General features: G+C 44.1%; 1 protein-coding gene across 7 annotated transcripts in view; it reads left to right on the top strand.

The window, feature by feature from the left end:
- Positions 1-14238, top strand: part of fli1 (Fli-1 proto-oncogene, ETS transcription factor) — a 34449-nt gene that overhangs the window by 12826 nt on the left and 7385 nt on the right. For 4 of the 7 annotated variants that reach the window (XM_050064169.1, XM_050064153.1, XM_050064177.1 and 1 more), the window contains 3 exons: positions 125-279; positions 1324-1527; positions 9646-9714. In XM_050064169.1, the coding sequence (XP_049920126.1) occupies positions 125-279; positions 1324-1527; positions 9646-9714 (428 nt within the window). The remainder of the gene's footprint in view (positions 1-124; positions 280-1323; positions 1528-9645; positions 9715-14238) is intronic. The other 3 variants (XM_050064160.1, XM_050064186.1, XM_050064204.1) reach the window with 1 other exon arrangement.

The raw sequence follows: 14238 nt of genomic DNA, 5'->3' as shown, positions 1-14238 counted from the left end.
CTTGGCCAGCGCAGGGCTTGAAAATCCCCTGCCAAAGTCAATGAGTGGAAAAGAAAACCAACAACACCCAATTTATCTGCTGATAATATTTTTACAACTTTCTTGTATGTGTGTGTTTGTGCAGCAGGGAGTCTCCAGTGGACTGCAGTGTGGGTAAATGCAATAAGCTTGTGGGGGGTACCGACGGGTCTCAGATGAACTATGGAACCTACATGGATGAGAAGAATGCCCCTCCCCCAAACATGACCACCAATGAGCGGAGAGTCATTGTACCAGCAGGTATGTAATAATAATGAGCAAACATATCTGACATGAGATGGAGGAGGTGGATAAGGTTGAGTGTGTCGTAAAACAGTGTATCTGAATATTTACTGCATATTTATACAGGTGCTAATTGTCCTAGGTGTTTCTCTGTGCCGCTGCTGCTGCGATTACAGACAGAATCACTGTTCTGTTTTGGTATAATTTTGCCAATGCTGTAAATTTTTTATGAGTCCCATTTCTATTTAGCTGGTTTGTGGGGTAAAGCATTGTTCCAACGTTTTACATCTCTCATGGGAGCACAGCTGAATGCGTGCAGGTAGAGATGTCTGTTTTCCTGCCAGACCTTTATATTTCTTCACTGTTTACACAATTCTGAACTTTCAGAATGTGAAATAACACAGTTCACAGACTAACAAGTGCAGTTTCGGGGTTAGAGCCTTTAGAAAAGCAATTTTAACACGTAAGTTGATTACGTTGTTACACGTAAGCCGGAGAGCCAAAGAGAATGACTGTACTTTCCCAAAAATGAGCACATGTAACTCATTTAATTAAAATCGAATGGAGCCTTGGTGAAGTTTCCATTTTAAAGGCTATTCAAGTGTTAGCTAAACTGGTGCAAATGTCCACTCATCTGTTAACCTAATGGAGCTCCACATTGAGGCCACTCCTTAACCACAAGCGGTAAGTTTAGGGTTTGGTTTCCAGATTGGCTATGCAGTGTATTAGACTTGTGTCGAGTAGTACTTTCAAATACAATGCAAAATAAACTACACTGTATGAATCACAGGGAGGAATTTCAGAGTGAATTCTCTCTGAATGATAACACGAGTCATCTGGTAAATCCTATTCATGTGGTTAAAACAAAACAAAGAATATTTACGAGTAGCTGAAAGAGGTCTGCCACTGAAACAAAATTCTGTTTCCAATTTGTTCACTACCCCCCTCCTTTTACCTGAGTCAGATACGAGGCTCTCCCAGCCGCCGTCCCTGCGTCTTTCCAGAAGCTATTCTTATGGAGTCAATAAACTTCCTCTCTCTTACTCTTCTATCTTCCTTCAGACCCCTCATTGTGGACCCAGGACCATGTGCGCCAGTGGCTAGAGTGGGCCATCAAGGAGTACGGCCTGTTAGAGATTGACACGGCCATGTTTCAGAACACAGACGGCAAAGAGCTCTGCAAGATGGGCAAGGACGACTTCCTCCGGCTCACCACCATGTACAACGCCGAAGTGCTTCTCTCTCATCTCAATTACCTCAGGGAAAGTAAGTAAACCTTTTTTTTGCAATTTTAAGGATTAACAGAGCAGTGTGTGTAAGATTTAGGGGGATTTAGTGGCATCTAGTGGTGAGGATTGCACATTGCAACCAGCTGAAACTTCTCCCAGTTAGAATTCTTTCAGAGTTCATTATTCGGGAGATTTTTACTGGAGGTCTCCTCCTCTCCAAAACAAATGGACCAGGTGGTTGAAATAGTAAAAACACAGAAAAAAAGCAATTTCACATTACAAATCCAACGCTGCTCAACTCGTCAGAGACTGTTAGCATAGCATCTTGCTAATGTGTGCTCACCCTTTGCCTCTGATAACTTAAGATCCAGATGTTCCGCAGAGGTCTCCTCCTGTCTAATACAAACGAACCTGGTGATTTACGCTGGTTTAAACACTGAATGATAATAATAATAATTCTTCTGATGCTGCTTATTGTGTAAGGTAACAGAAACGTGGCAATCCTTATATTCAGGTGATTATACACAAAAGGAAACATACATATATTCTCATATTTTATTCCATTTCTGCCAGTATATCCCTTTAAACCCTACGTACTGGATCTGTAATGAACAAAAAGGTGAATCAACTGGGTTAGTGGATGAAAATTAATTAATGGGTTATTCGAACAAATTGCCAGACAGCAATGGTTTTTTGAATTGCCAAAAAAATCCCACCTTATTATATTAATGTTATATTTGGATTTTTTTTCTTTAAAATGACAGTACGAGGAACATAATTTTAGTGAAGTGCACTCTTGTTGAACATCCTGCTGTTTGTGCTTAAGTCAAAGTCTGCACTGGCTTCCATCTGTGCCAAAGAATGGAAGTGAAAATCAACTTTCAGTCGAGACACAAGCCTCTTTTCATATACTTTTCTCTACTTCTGGATGAGAAGTGCGAGTGAAAAAATGCCAAACCCAGGCAAACAACATGACACTTTCTTTTTTGTCACCGCACTATACTCATATTACTGTCAATAAACAATGAAATTGCTTTTACTGGAAACTCATTTCTCCATAATGGCTACCCAGCTTTAAGCAGAGCTGTGGAAACTGAGGGGGTTTCTCTCCCTCCTCGAGATAACCATCGACTACATCCCCCCACTTGACTTTGCTGCGCCTTATACCACATGGTCCAGAAAGATGAAGCCCAGGTGCATTGCCTCAGGAATCACGCTAGGCCCGTGTGTTCAGCACAGCAAAGAAAGTTGATCTGCAATTTGCAATGGAGGCAACTAAATTTGAGCCTCTTACCTTTGAAGAGTTCCTCGGCGCAATCCTGCTTCATATGTTTCGGCGGGGAAACAAAGCCAGTTTTCTGAGACAGTATGCAAATTACATTTTGATATAAGATGTAACATCTGGCATGGCTGCTGCTCTGAATACACAGTGAGCGTCTGGTTCAGACAATAGGTACGTCTACTGTTTACTGTAAGGAACAGTGGATCAGGAGCAATGTGATTGTTTGCATACGGAGAACAGTTTGTCCCTTCTTTGAATTCTTTGCATTCTGTACTTTAAAATAGTTAGAGCTGCTTCTGCTGCGGCTGCAGAATATCATGACACCACGTTGGGTGGAGTGACTGATGGCTCAACTAAATTTAACATTACTCCCAAAAAGTTGCGATGGGCCTCCGCGTGATGTAATGGGAACTGTATTTTGTGGGTGTCAACAGTTTTCTCTGAGCACGGCGTCTGGGCAGAGAGAGATGCTTGTCATGAGTATAACAGCCTCATTGTGCAGCGCTGCAGCGGGTGGATCTGTCTGACCGCCACTGGGCACACTCCGCAGAGCAGTTTTCATTATGGCCACTGGCTGCGCGACTTAGCCACGGCTTAGGCGTGCTGCACCGCGACTCTGCCCATTGCTGCCCTTTTTTTGATTTAGACCTTGTGTGTTTTGGAGACAGAGGAGATGTCTCGGGAATCCTCTCCACTTGCCAGTTGAAATTGCTTTGGATCCGTTCCCGACAATCAAAAAGATGAATGCTACCGTCCCGTGCCTGGACTGACTGACCTGTTTCAGCTCTCTGAGAAGCGAGCAGTATGCGATATTGACACTGGGAGCCTAAGGGCAAGAGGAACCATGTTAGTAAATGAACGTCTAAGGAAGACTGAGAAGGAGGAGGAAGAAGGTTGAGGCTTTATGCAGACCCTGCAGGGTTGATGATTTGGAAACTAAAGCCGCTCTTTCGTTTCCCCCCGCAGCACAAACAAACACAATCATAGACGAAGAGTAACCCCGTCCAGAAAATAGACCTCTGGCTTCACTCACGAGAGTTGGAGCTGAGCCGAGCTTCCAGAATACAGAAAAAGAGAGAGCAAGGGAAAGACTGAGCCAAGCCCTGGAAGTATTAGTGATTACAGGTCATGTGATGTCTTCCTCCAACCCCATTCACCACTCTTATTACCCCCCATTCTTCTCCAAAAAACAAGACGGTCCAAGGGGCTACTGCAATCATTTCATACACATCTGTGTGCATCATGTGTGTGCTTGGTTCTGTTTATTGAACCTCTGATTAACATTCCTCAGAGTCATTAAGCCCTGTACGTACACTCGGCACGGGGCAGGGACACACTTCCCCACCCTACAGCCATACCATAACAAAACATTCCTGCCACGTCATGCGCAGAAATATCACTCAGACACCCACAATGGTGCAACCGCGGGTACAATCTGAACATCTGTCTGGCTACCCAGCTGTTTGCAGTAACAAGGGTAGTTGCCCATGCATTATTTTGGCCTCATTGTTGGTCACTTATCCAGATTTTTATAAGTAATGGCCGCCCGCACCCCAATGTGCTTTCAATTTGGGGTGCAATTTGAGAATTTGTTCAAATTAGTCTGTCAGGGAGGGACCGCGGACTGTTTGCTTTATCGCACCCATGTAGGTCGGTTTGATACCACATGTGCTGGAAACGGAGCGGAGCAAGAAACCTCAGACAACGAGAGGCTGTATCCTCCGACACACAGAGATGTGAGAAGAGACAGGAAAAAATGAAAGGGGAGTTAGGAGGGAAAGAGCACAGAGAACTGAGAGCATGTCTGCTGTGGATCGAAAGAAACATAACAGTAGAACGTGGATGAGGACGTATATCCTTGACTGATAGATTTTACAGTAGTTATTTGAGGACATGGGCAAGAGGGTGTGAGCAAGAGAAACAATTAAAGACAGCGAGTGTGAGGTTGAAAAAAGAAGTCGGAGGGGGTGAACTACTTTTTAAAAGTGCGTGGAAACGGTCAGAGGCAGTCATGATTGAGTGTCGTTGGAGAATAGCAATAGTTCTGTTTCCCAGCTGTCGCCGTTGCTTGTGTGTCTGGATGGATTTACAGTGAGGGAGTCAAGACAGAGAAAGAGAGAGGGAGAGAGTGATAAGTCTGGGCTTCTGCACTGCTGCTGCTCGCTCCAGAGTGGGGGACATTCTCGAGCCCTCAATAGTTTATACAGACCATAAACATCTGGGCTCGAAGGCTGAGTAGGGAAAAAGGAGGTCTGGAGAGTTCGCTCTCTCTCTCTCTCTCTCTCTCTCTCTCTCTCTCTCTCTCTCTCTCTCTCTCTCTCTCTCTGTCTCCCTCTCGCTTTTCTCCCCTCACAACATTTTTATTGAGCTCCCCTTGCATTAGTTCCTTCTATTGGCAGATTATCACTGGTGCACAGGGGCTCAACAGTCTGGCTCTGCGCCCTTTACTGTTAGCCGTCTGCTGTTAGCCACCATTACGGAGCAGTCTGTGGCTGCTTATGTGACTGCTGGGGTTCAGGCACTTAGCACTACAGGAATTTATGTACATATCACATTAGCATAAGTGGAGGTGGATAATAAGCGGTTGCTATTCATGTAAACACTGAGATGAGCTCAGCTGTAATTGAAGATTCTGTAGCTGCTCAGAGGTGCATAATGACTGCACTCGCAACCCAAACGCTAGTTAAGAATGTTGATATGGGGCAATTCTGCGAAATGTTGAAGTTCAGTCAGTCAGCCAATTCTCACTCCCAGGACATCAAAATACGCCGCCCCCGTGTCACTATAAAGATGGACTATTTAGCGTCTGTATGCGACGCACTGTGCTTTCAACAAACTCCAATGTCATTATTACACATTCAGAGGAACGGGCATAGATTTAAGAGGACAAAAGTCCAACAAGGAGCTCAGTGGACTGGTGTTTGTGTGCTGTGTGAAACTAAAAGTAAACAATGATTTATTTTGTTGCATCGGTCGTTAATCACAAGAGCTGACTCACCGAGTAACATCAACAACGATCTTTATCTCGCCCTTACTAAGTAGTTATGTTGCCTGAACCCAACCGTCGACCCCCTCTGAGTCAAGATCTGCTGACCTTCTGCATCAAAAAACAATGCAAAAGCTGCCCCTGCCAACATTATAGTAACGCTGGAGGCTTCTTGCCAACTGTCAGAATGTGAGGAGTAAGGACGAGATCACATTGTTTTTAGCGTTAATCCCAAAGTTTTGTGAAAATTCTCTCTACACACCATTCAAACGTTCGATTTTGGAGTGCTGCGTCCAAACATTTGTGTAACTTTAGGAAACTGACAATCTGAAATTTACACCCACTTCATGCAGCGATTAGTCTTAGCCTATTTTTTGAGGTGGGAGAGGCAGCAGGGTTTGGCCTCTTTTTTTCATTCTTCAAATAACTATTTCTGGGACTTTCCTGAGCATTAGCTTAGACAGTAAAACACACTTGGCCAGAGTTAGGGAGATTTCAATTATGGTCCTTATTAGATCATCAAAAACAACATTGAACATTGGTAGGGGGTGGCATGTGAACAGAAACCTTCATGTCAAGTTCACACACATTGTTGATCGACCCTCCGCCACAGCTTCCCCACTAAAAGGCTTTGTTGAGCTCTAACGTCATTACTCTACTTTGTCCTGTCATTTTAGGAATAGAAACAAACAATCCATAATGTCGTTCTCTGGCGTGGGCGAAGAAGAATGAGAAGAATTAAAATACGTATTGGACAGCTCTGCACAGCAAGATTTATGTCCAATGCCAACATTCGGTGCCAATGCAGGAAGTAGTGTACCCTTTATGTAGCAAGGCAGGAGGCAAAGCAAAGGTCATGGTGTGAGACAAGTGTGTAGCGTCCAGTCTAAATGAATATTTGCTTTAAAGCCAACAAACACTCAAACAAATCACAGCCTTTCCTTAACCTTACCACCTTACCAAAGTTTTGTGCCAAAACAAAACCAAACCTTAACTATGGTGGTGGTAGATTAGAGTGTAAGGGATTCTGGCTCTGAACTCTGAAACGTTTTGATACTTTGGAATTTTGTGGGTCGGTGTGTTCGCTGTCTTACTGGGTGTTTATTGAGAGACGGATACCAGTTTGATCCCCCCTGAGTTCAGAGGATATTTCAGCCTAGCACAGGGACTGGAGGTAGCCTTTGTAGCTGGTCTGCTAACATGGAGGTGGTACGCCTACATTTACCCTAGGGGTCGACATTAGTAACGGCATGTTCAGTGGTAGTTGATGAGGTGTATCTACTACTAGGATAATGGGTAGCTTATAGAGGAGGAAGTGGGTGTATTATCCTATATATTCCAATGGCTATTTGGCTTATAGGTGGGTATACTGTAAATGGCCAGAGCAAAAGAAGTGGGTATACCCCATATACCTGCACATACCCTCCCCGACTGAGGATAATCAATGTTTAAATCTATTTCCCTGGTCTGCACTTGTAGACGAAGCTCACAGTTCGTACAGCAAAGAAGACAACAAGCTGCTGAAACACAGCTGGACACAGTCTGTGGAAATACTGGATTTAAATGTTTGTATCACCCAGGCAAAGATTTACTCATTTGAGTTATTCGTAAAGTAGTGTAAGTTCAAAACAAATAATCAATTCAGTTTTTAAGTAACTTCCCCAACGCTGCTGACAAACAGTGTCGCTTTGACAGCAGGGGCGTCAGCTGAAACGCTCATGGGTTGTGTTGGAAGGCAGTGACAAATAATCATCTTTGGTTTGGATGACTTGTTGGAAATATCACTCGTGCGCTATGAAAGGCAGGCGGTGGTGCTACTAAGTGCAGCTTTATCCTATAGAGCTAAAAGGATGACTTGCTGTTGGCTGGAGCCTGTTTGCCCCCCTTTAAGGTGGCAAGATGCCCGAAACTGTGTGACTGGGACCCTCAGTTTGTTGACAAAGCCCAGACCACATGTTTGAGGCAATGGTATCATATAGCTCTGCAGAATAAACAGCAGGGGCCCGACGGAGGTCAATCACAATGCTGAACGAGCCCTTAAAGATCTCACTATTATGGGCGGGCAAAAACTGGAGGACAGGGCCTTTTGAAATAGCCATCAGTCATAGGAAGGGGAGAAAAGAAAATTGTTTGTGGAGGTTATGTAATCTAACAGACTCTGAGCAGATGTGACTAGAGAGGGAGAGAGAAAGTGAGGGTCTTAAAGACTGAACACTGGCCAGTCCTCCCACTGTGCTGTCAGATTACCGGGACATGTTTGTTTTCTGCAAGAGGAAGAAGCCGTCCAAATAAATAGGCACCAGAGCCAAGACTCCCTCCACGAAACTGTCAGCTGTGGTGTCTCTCCCTCTCTGCGCTGCTCCCTCACTAACTCTCACTCTCTGTCGTACAGCAGCCCTGAATTTCTCTGTGGGATGGTTTGAGGTTTTCTCAGCAATGCTGCCTGTTTGCCTGTCTGGGTCAGCCCACATATGTGGCACACAGCAGGAAAAGGGTTAACAGCCCCTTCCTCCTCCCTGCTTTCCCTCTCCTTCTTTTTTCTGTCTGTCTGTTCATCTTTCTCTTACACGTTCTCCCTCATTCCAAAGCGTTTGGTGGCTCGCTTGCCCCCGTGCGCTTACACTCTGCGTGTGGAATTATTTTTGTACGGGGAGCTGCGTTTGATTGCTGTGCAGGGACCCTGCCTCATACAATGGCTCCCCTGTTCTGAGGCCCCCAGGTTTCTAAACTAGACCCAGAGCCTTGGGGGTGCCGTGGAGTAGGTAAAACCAGGAGGGGTGGGGTGTTGGGAGGTTAGAATACATTTGTGGAGCACCCCGCTCTTCCCCCCCCTAGCCACCCCCTAAAAAAACAGACCCCTAGTCTGCCACCATGGGCCCCTTCATCCCCCCCAACCCCTACACTAGCAGCACAGCCAGTTAGGTAGAGATCTTGCATCCAATCTTAAGAAAAGCACATCGCAAACTTAATTCTGCTTTGGAGTTTTTCTGTTATTTTGCCTCATTCAGAAAAGCTATCTTCCTTACTCAGCAGCTCTCCACAGCCATCTTAGCGCTAAATCTTAACGCTCCCCGTGCAGTAGCCACTCTTGTGTTTTCTCTGTGCATTTTTGGCTCTGTTTTTCCACTCGCTGATTTATGCCTGGGGGCAGCTAAAATTAAGAGAGCATTTTGGTGCCGCCCAGGGTGCCTGTGTAAGTGGAGGAATGCAGCACAGAGTTCTGCTCCATAAGGTGAAATGAATAGGCGGCCATATGCAGACTCTTGCCTCTCTGACTTTATTATTCGGGAGTTGGGTTTGCAGTTAAAATGCTGACAGGCTACGGGTTGTTTTCCTCTTACATTTAAAAGACTGACCGTGTGCTGAATTTAGTTTATTTCGGACTAGATTTATGTGTCATGAATTATTTTCCTTCTGAGGTGATTTTTTTTTTTAGGACAAAACATGAATACAATTCAAGAAATGAAAAGGGCTCTGTTGTGCTGCCTCACAGTAAATGAGCTGAGCCTTTTACTGCCACCTGGTGGCCATTGTTACATCCTTTGAGCTTGGTCACAGAGTCCAGGGTAGAGGTGCACTAGGGTTACTCTGAATTACAATTACAGCTACTTTATCATGATTAATATGCAAAGTAACACCTATAAATATTCTGCAAGATCTCTTATTCTAAACAAAACACTAATGTGAATCCAAACACTGATGCTGATCCCTGTAAGTGCAGTCATGTATAATGTGTACTGGACGCAATCTATGAAAATGAGCATACCTCTTATCCAGGTTTTTATATGCTTGTTTTGGGTGTAATTATTGTGTTTATGCATTACAGGGCTGTTGGATGAGATATTGTTTTACCTTACTATGCTCTCTTTTGTGTCATTTTATTACAGGTAGCTCATCATTATCCTACAACACACCATCTCACACAGACCCATCCCCACGCCTGGCTGCCAAAGAGGGTAGGGACACTTGTTTAAAGTTCTCTGTGCTTCATCCTAATATCTATCTGTGTATGTGTCTGTTTATTTTGTATTAAGGGTGCAACAAAACACACCCTAAGACAAAGAGACGAATGGAAGGCAAAAACAAAGAAAAACAGACAAGAATTTAAAGATCATAAAATGACAGATTCTGCGCCACAGTACCTGCCAGCTTCAGACGAGCAGATACGCACAGATCTAGCACACACACATCCAAAGCACATGCAGTCACTGAGTGCCTCTGACAAAGCTCTGTGCAGGTGCACCTTTTGTGTGGTTGAGATAATATGAGCCAAGCCGCTACAGCAGGCCGGGCTATTCAGAGCCGCTACCTGAATGCTGTGACGACACATAGTAGCTCAGAGGGGTGGTGTCAGAATAGAGGCGTATTAATAACAAGACAAAAGCGGCAGCAGGGGCGAGAACAGATAGTGAATGTGGCGATTGTGGGAAAGAAGTGGGATGTAAGACGTGTGAATGAGGTTGTTCGTTAGGGCGACAGACATCAGGGACAGGTGCTGAAGCAAGTACGTGTACGGTAGACGTGGCAGAAGAGCTTCATTGGCTACTTCAGACCAGACTGGAGTGGAAAAAAATGTGTGTGTGGGTCTCTTCTGTGTAGAGTGGCTGTATAGTGTATGCTGGATGAACTTTTGTCATTGTATTGAACTTGCCACCTCTGTTCAGTTTGTCCTTTTAGACATTTTGCACTATAAAAACCATCTTTAGGAGTTACACTGTTTTTATGTGATAAATGTCATTATACATTTATGAAATTTGGTTATGAAATAAGCAATGTAGTATACAAAATATTCTATTTTTCAAACAGGAGGAAAAATGTGTGGATTAGTTATGGTTATTTCATTTGTTTTAAACATAAATCAAATACTCAAAAAATTAATTGAATGTATTTTTTTATTTTAGTCATTTTATTTTATTTTTAATTTAATTTAATTTATTGTATTTCTTTTTTTTTAATTGTATTTATTTCTTTATTTTATTTTATTCATTCATTTATTTATTTATTTATTTATTTATTATTTCTTTCTCAAAAGGCACAAATAGGAAGAATAGGTACCAGCTGACCTTATCTTGAGTTTTGTCATGGTTGATGAGAGCATAAAAGCAGCATTAAAATGGACTATTTGTTTGTGTTGTTATCACGTGAGCTGCATGCTGATTGCTTCTCAGAAGAACCTTACCATTACCGGATCAAATTTGCTTGTTCAGTCTATGTTTTCAGAGAGAAATCTGTAGTAAAGTGTAAATACAGCGGTCAAATGAGACCTGTTGCAGTGTTGGTAATGTTGTACCAGTAGAATTTGCAAAAGCAAAGCTGAGTTTCTAAGAACAACGCCCACTGCAGCTCTGGATGATTGCCTCTTTCCTCTGGATACCTTTTCACTCTACAAACATTATTTTGTGCTGACACAACACCAGCAAGGCGAAGGCTGCAGTGTGCATCTGTATCGCAAAAAAAAGTTACACATCCTTTACATCGGCTATACGGTGTCACCACCAGAGACGGGAGAAAGGACTGCAATAACAGTGATAGCCGTGCTCACAGGATGAGGGGCCCTATCAAGGCAGGAGGAGAGGAAACACGACGTCTGATAAGTGTCCGAGAATGCCCTCTGCCTCTCTCTATCTGCCTCGGTGGCGAGCGTTAGCAGGCCGCGTACTTGTTCTCGCCCTGGCTTCAATACCAATAGACCAATGGGCAGGCCAGATAAGATTCTGCTCAGTCACCCCCGACCCCGGTCTTCCTGGTTCTCAGAGCCAGGTATTTGGACTGGCAGGAATACAGGGTCACTCCCTTCAACAGTATTTCCCTTTCACAAGAGGTGACTTCTATTATGGGCTCCTGTAACACTGGCTGTGCCTTTAGTCTTGTCCCATGATCACAGTCAATGAACGGCGGGGTGACTTTTGAAGAATTGGGAGGTGAGACTGATTGAAATTAATCACTTTGTTGTGAAATATTTGTTTTTGCCCATAAGTGTAGATTTCAAGGGGGACGCAGGGGACCACCCCCCACCCATTAAAGTAGCAAGGGTCTTTTATTTTGATAAAATTTTGACATATCCATCATAAATAAATGCAGAAAAGGCACAAATTAAGGCACAAAAAAAAACCTGAATGCAGGAAAATAAGCGTTTCACATACACCCACATGCATGCACCCCCTTTGTTTGCACTCTAAAATGCTAACCCCGTTAAATGTAACTTTCATGCAAAACAATATGAACAGGTGAGACAAGATGAAAAGGAAACACATCAGAGTTGGAGCTGGTAGTTTATGACTCAACAATAAAAACAGTCTTGCTTCAGGAGAAGCCTTTATCAACATTTTCCCAGATCCACACCGCCAGATGTTCAAGTTCATATTGCCTTTCGAGAACAGTCAAATACCGTACAGGCTCTTTGGGGTAGAGTAAGCACGAGCATGCAGCAGGAGACAACCCTTAATCTGCTCCAGACTCTGTGGTGTAAAATGCAATGTTATGAATAAAAGAGAGCATATAAAACACGGAATGCAGCAGCTATGAAAGGATGTGTGTATGTGTGTGTGTGTGTGTGTGTGTGTCTGTGTGTATTTAAAGTCTGTGTCTACTATTTGCCTGTGGATAGGCATGTCTGTGTGTGTGGGCGGGTTCCTGCATATGTATATGTGTATTGTTTGAGGTATTATCTTGGTGTTAGTTTGCACATGATACAACTTTTTTCCCTTGTGCTGACTCTTGGTAGCTTTTTCAGTTTTTAGTGTCGCTGCTATGAAATATTGGAATTTTATAATGCGCAGGAAGGACACTCATATTCTCCGCCACCTCTCAGTTACCATAGAGAGGTGATGATTCACCTCTATGAATACACTTATTTGCAGCCAAGTCAAAGTTGCAACACAACTTGTACAAACTGTGCTGCATTTACGGTTTTTAATTGTTCTTTTTCCATTTTGAAATTCAAGAAAATAAGTAGATTAAAGATGCAATAATGCTAATGACATTGCACATAGCTGTGTGAATATGTTTATATGCAGCGGCGTTGCAGTCCCCCTGTTGCTCTGAGCATTTTTCCGTAGATGCTTTTCTGTTCTGGTGCACCCACTGTCTCCTCACTGTGTCTAACTCCTGTACTTTGCCATCATTCTCCTCCTCTTATGGCTCCTTCCTCACACAGATGGCTTTTAAAGCACCTGTATTACGGGTATTAAAAAAAGTTTGCCCTGTCTGGGTCTCGCTCCCTGGCTCAGACTCTAGGTTAAAAACAGTCCACAGCTCCACTCTCTCACTCACCCTCTCCCCTCTTTTCTCTGTCTATCTCACCCTCTCTGCACAGTTGTTCTTTCTCTCCCACTCTTGTCTCCCGCTGCCTTTCTCCGTCACTCTCTATGTCTCTCTGCCTCTCTCTCCTCTCTATGTCTAGCTCTCGGGCCTTGTTTTGACTAACTGGTCCTGCAGTCTAAGTCTCCCAGGAGCGTGCACCACACCCCAGACCAGAGTGGAAACTGGCTCAAGTCGCAGTCGAGCGAGGCCTGGAAAAATGAAGGAGGGAGGGTGGGGGGGAGGCAGTTCTGTGTGTGCACATTCAGGTCTGTGTCTGCATTTGCGTGGCTGGATCATCCTGTGTACCCCCGACCACTTGGGCTTTGTGCATTTTACATCTGCTGCTTCTTCCGTCTTCTGCACGACCGCTTCCCTACCTCTCACTCACTCTGATTAAACATAAAACAAAGTGATTATTATTACTGGTGAAAACTTTGACTTGTCCATATTCTCGCTTATAGCTGGTGAAAGGAAAATTGTTTCAGAGGTTAATGTCATCTGCTGCCAACAACAACACCAAGGGTAAAAGATGTGGATGAGCCCTTATTACTGGGCATGTCCTCCAGCCCATACCAGACAGTAGCTGGGTTTGCTGCCATTGTTTTCTTTTCAAATTCCAAAGTTGTGTTTCGTCTGACTTTTTTTTTTTTTTTTTTTCATTATTTTTTCTCCTCATTTTCTCTTCTCTCTCTTTCAAGCCTTTTCATGCACTTGGTCACTCTGTCTCCATCCTCATCTGTCTACTTCTCAATAATCTTTTTTTTCCAGTGACTCCCTCACCTTTTCTCTCATCTCTCCTTCATCCATCTCTGCTGCTCCCCCCCGCCACCCCCTCTCCTGTTTGCAACCCCTCTCTGCACGTATGGAGGTAGCCCCGTTGTGTTTTTTTCAGGGTGGTGGAGAGTGGATGGAGGTGGGGGGGGGAGAGGCTGGCGGTGAGTAGAGGGGAAAAAAGGGCCAGTAAAACAAAGAGAGGTTGTCTGCAGGCGAGGCAGGCAGGAAACGCAAGTCTCCCAGGACTCTCCCCCAGTCGCTGCTCCTTGGCTATCCTGCCGGCCCACACCAGATTGAACCTGACAGCCCCGCTGAGCCACGGCAGCCCGCTTGTTATTTGTCCCTCTTCTCCCTCTTTTTGTCTTTCCCACTATTACGCTCTCCTTTCTTTCACTCTTTTGATC

Source organism: Epinephelus moara, chromosome 2, assembly GCF_006386435.1.
Source record: "Epinephelus moara isolate mb chromosome 2, YSFRI_EMoa_1.0, whole genome shotgun sequence".
Taxonomy (NCBI): domain Eukaryota; kingdom Metazoa; phylum Chordata; class Actinopteri; order Perciformes; family Serranidae; genus Epinephelus; species Epinephelus moara.
Note: the sequence above shows the minus strand (reverse complement) of the source record. Positions and strands in the feature narration are given on the sequence as shown.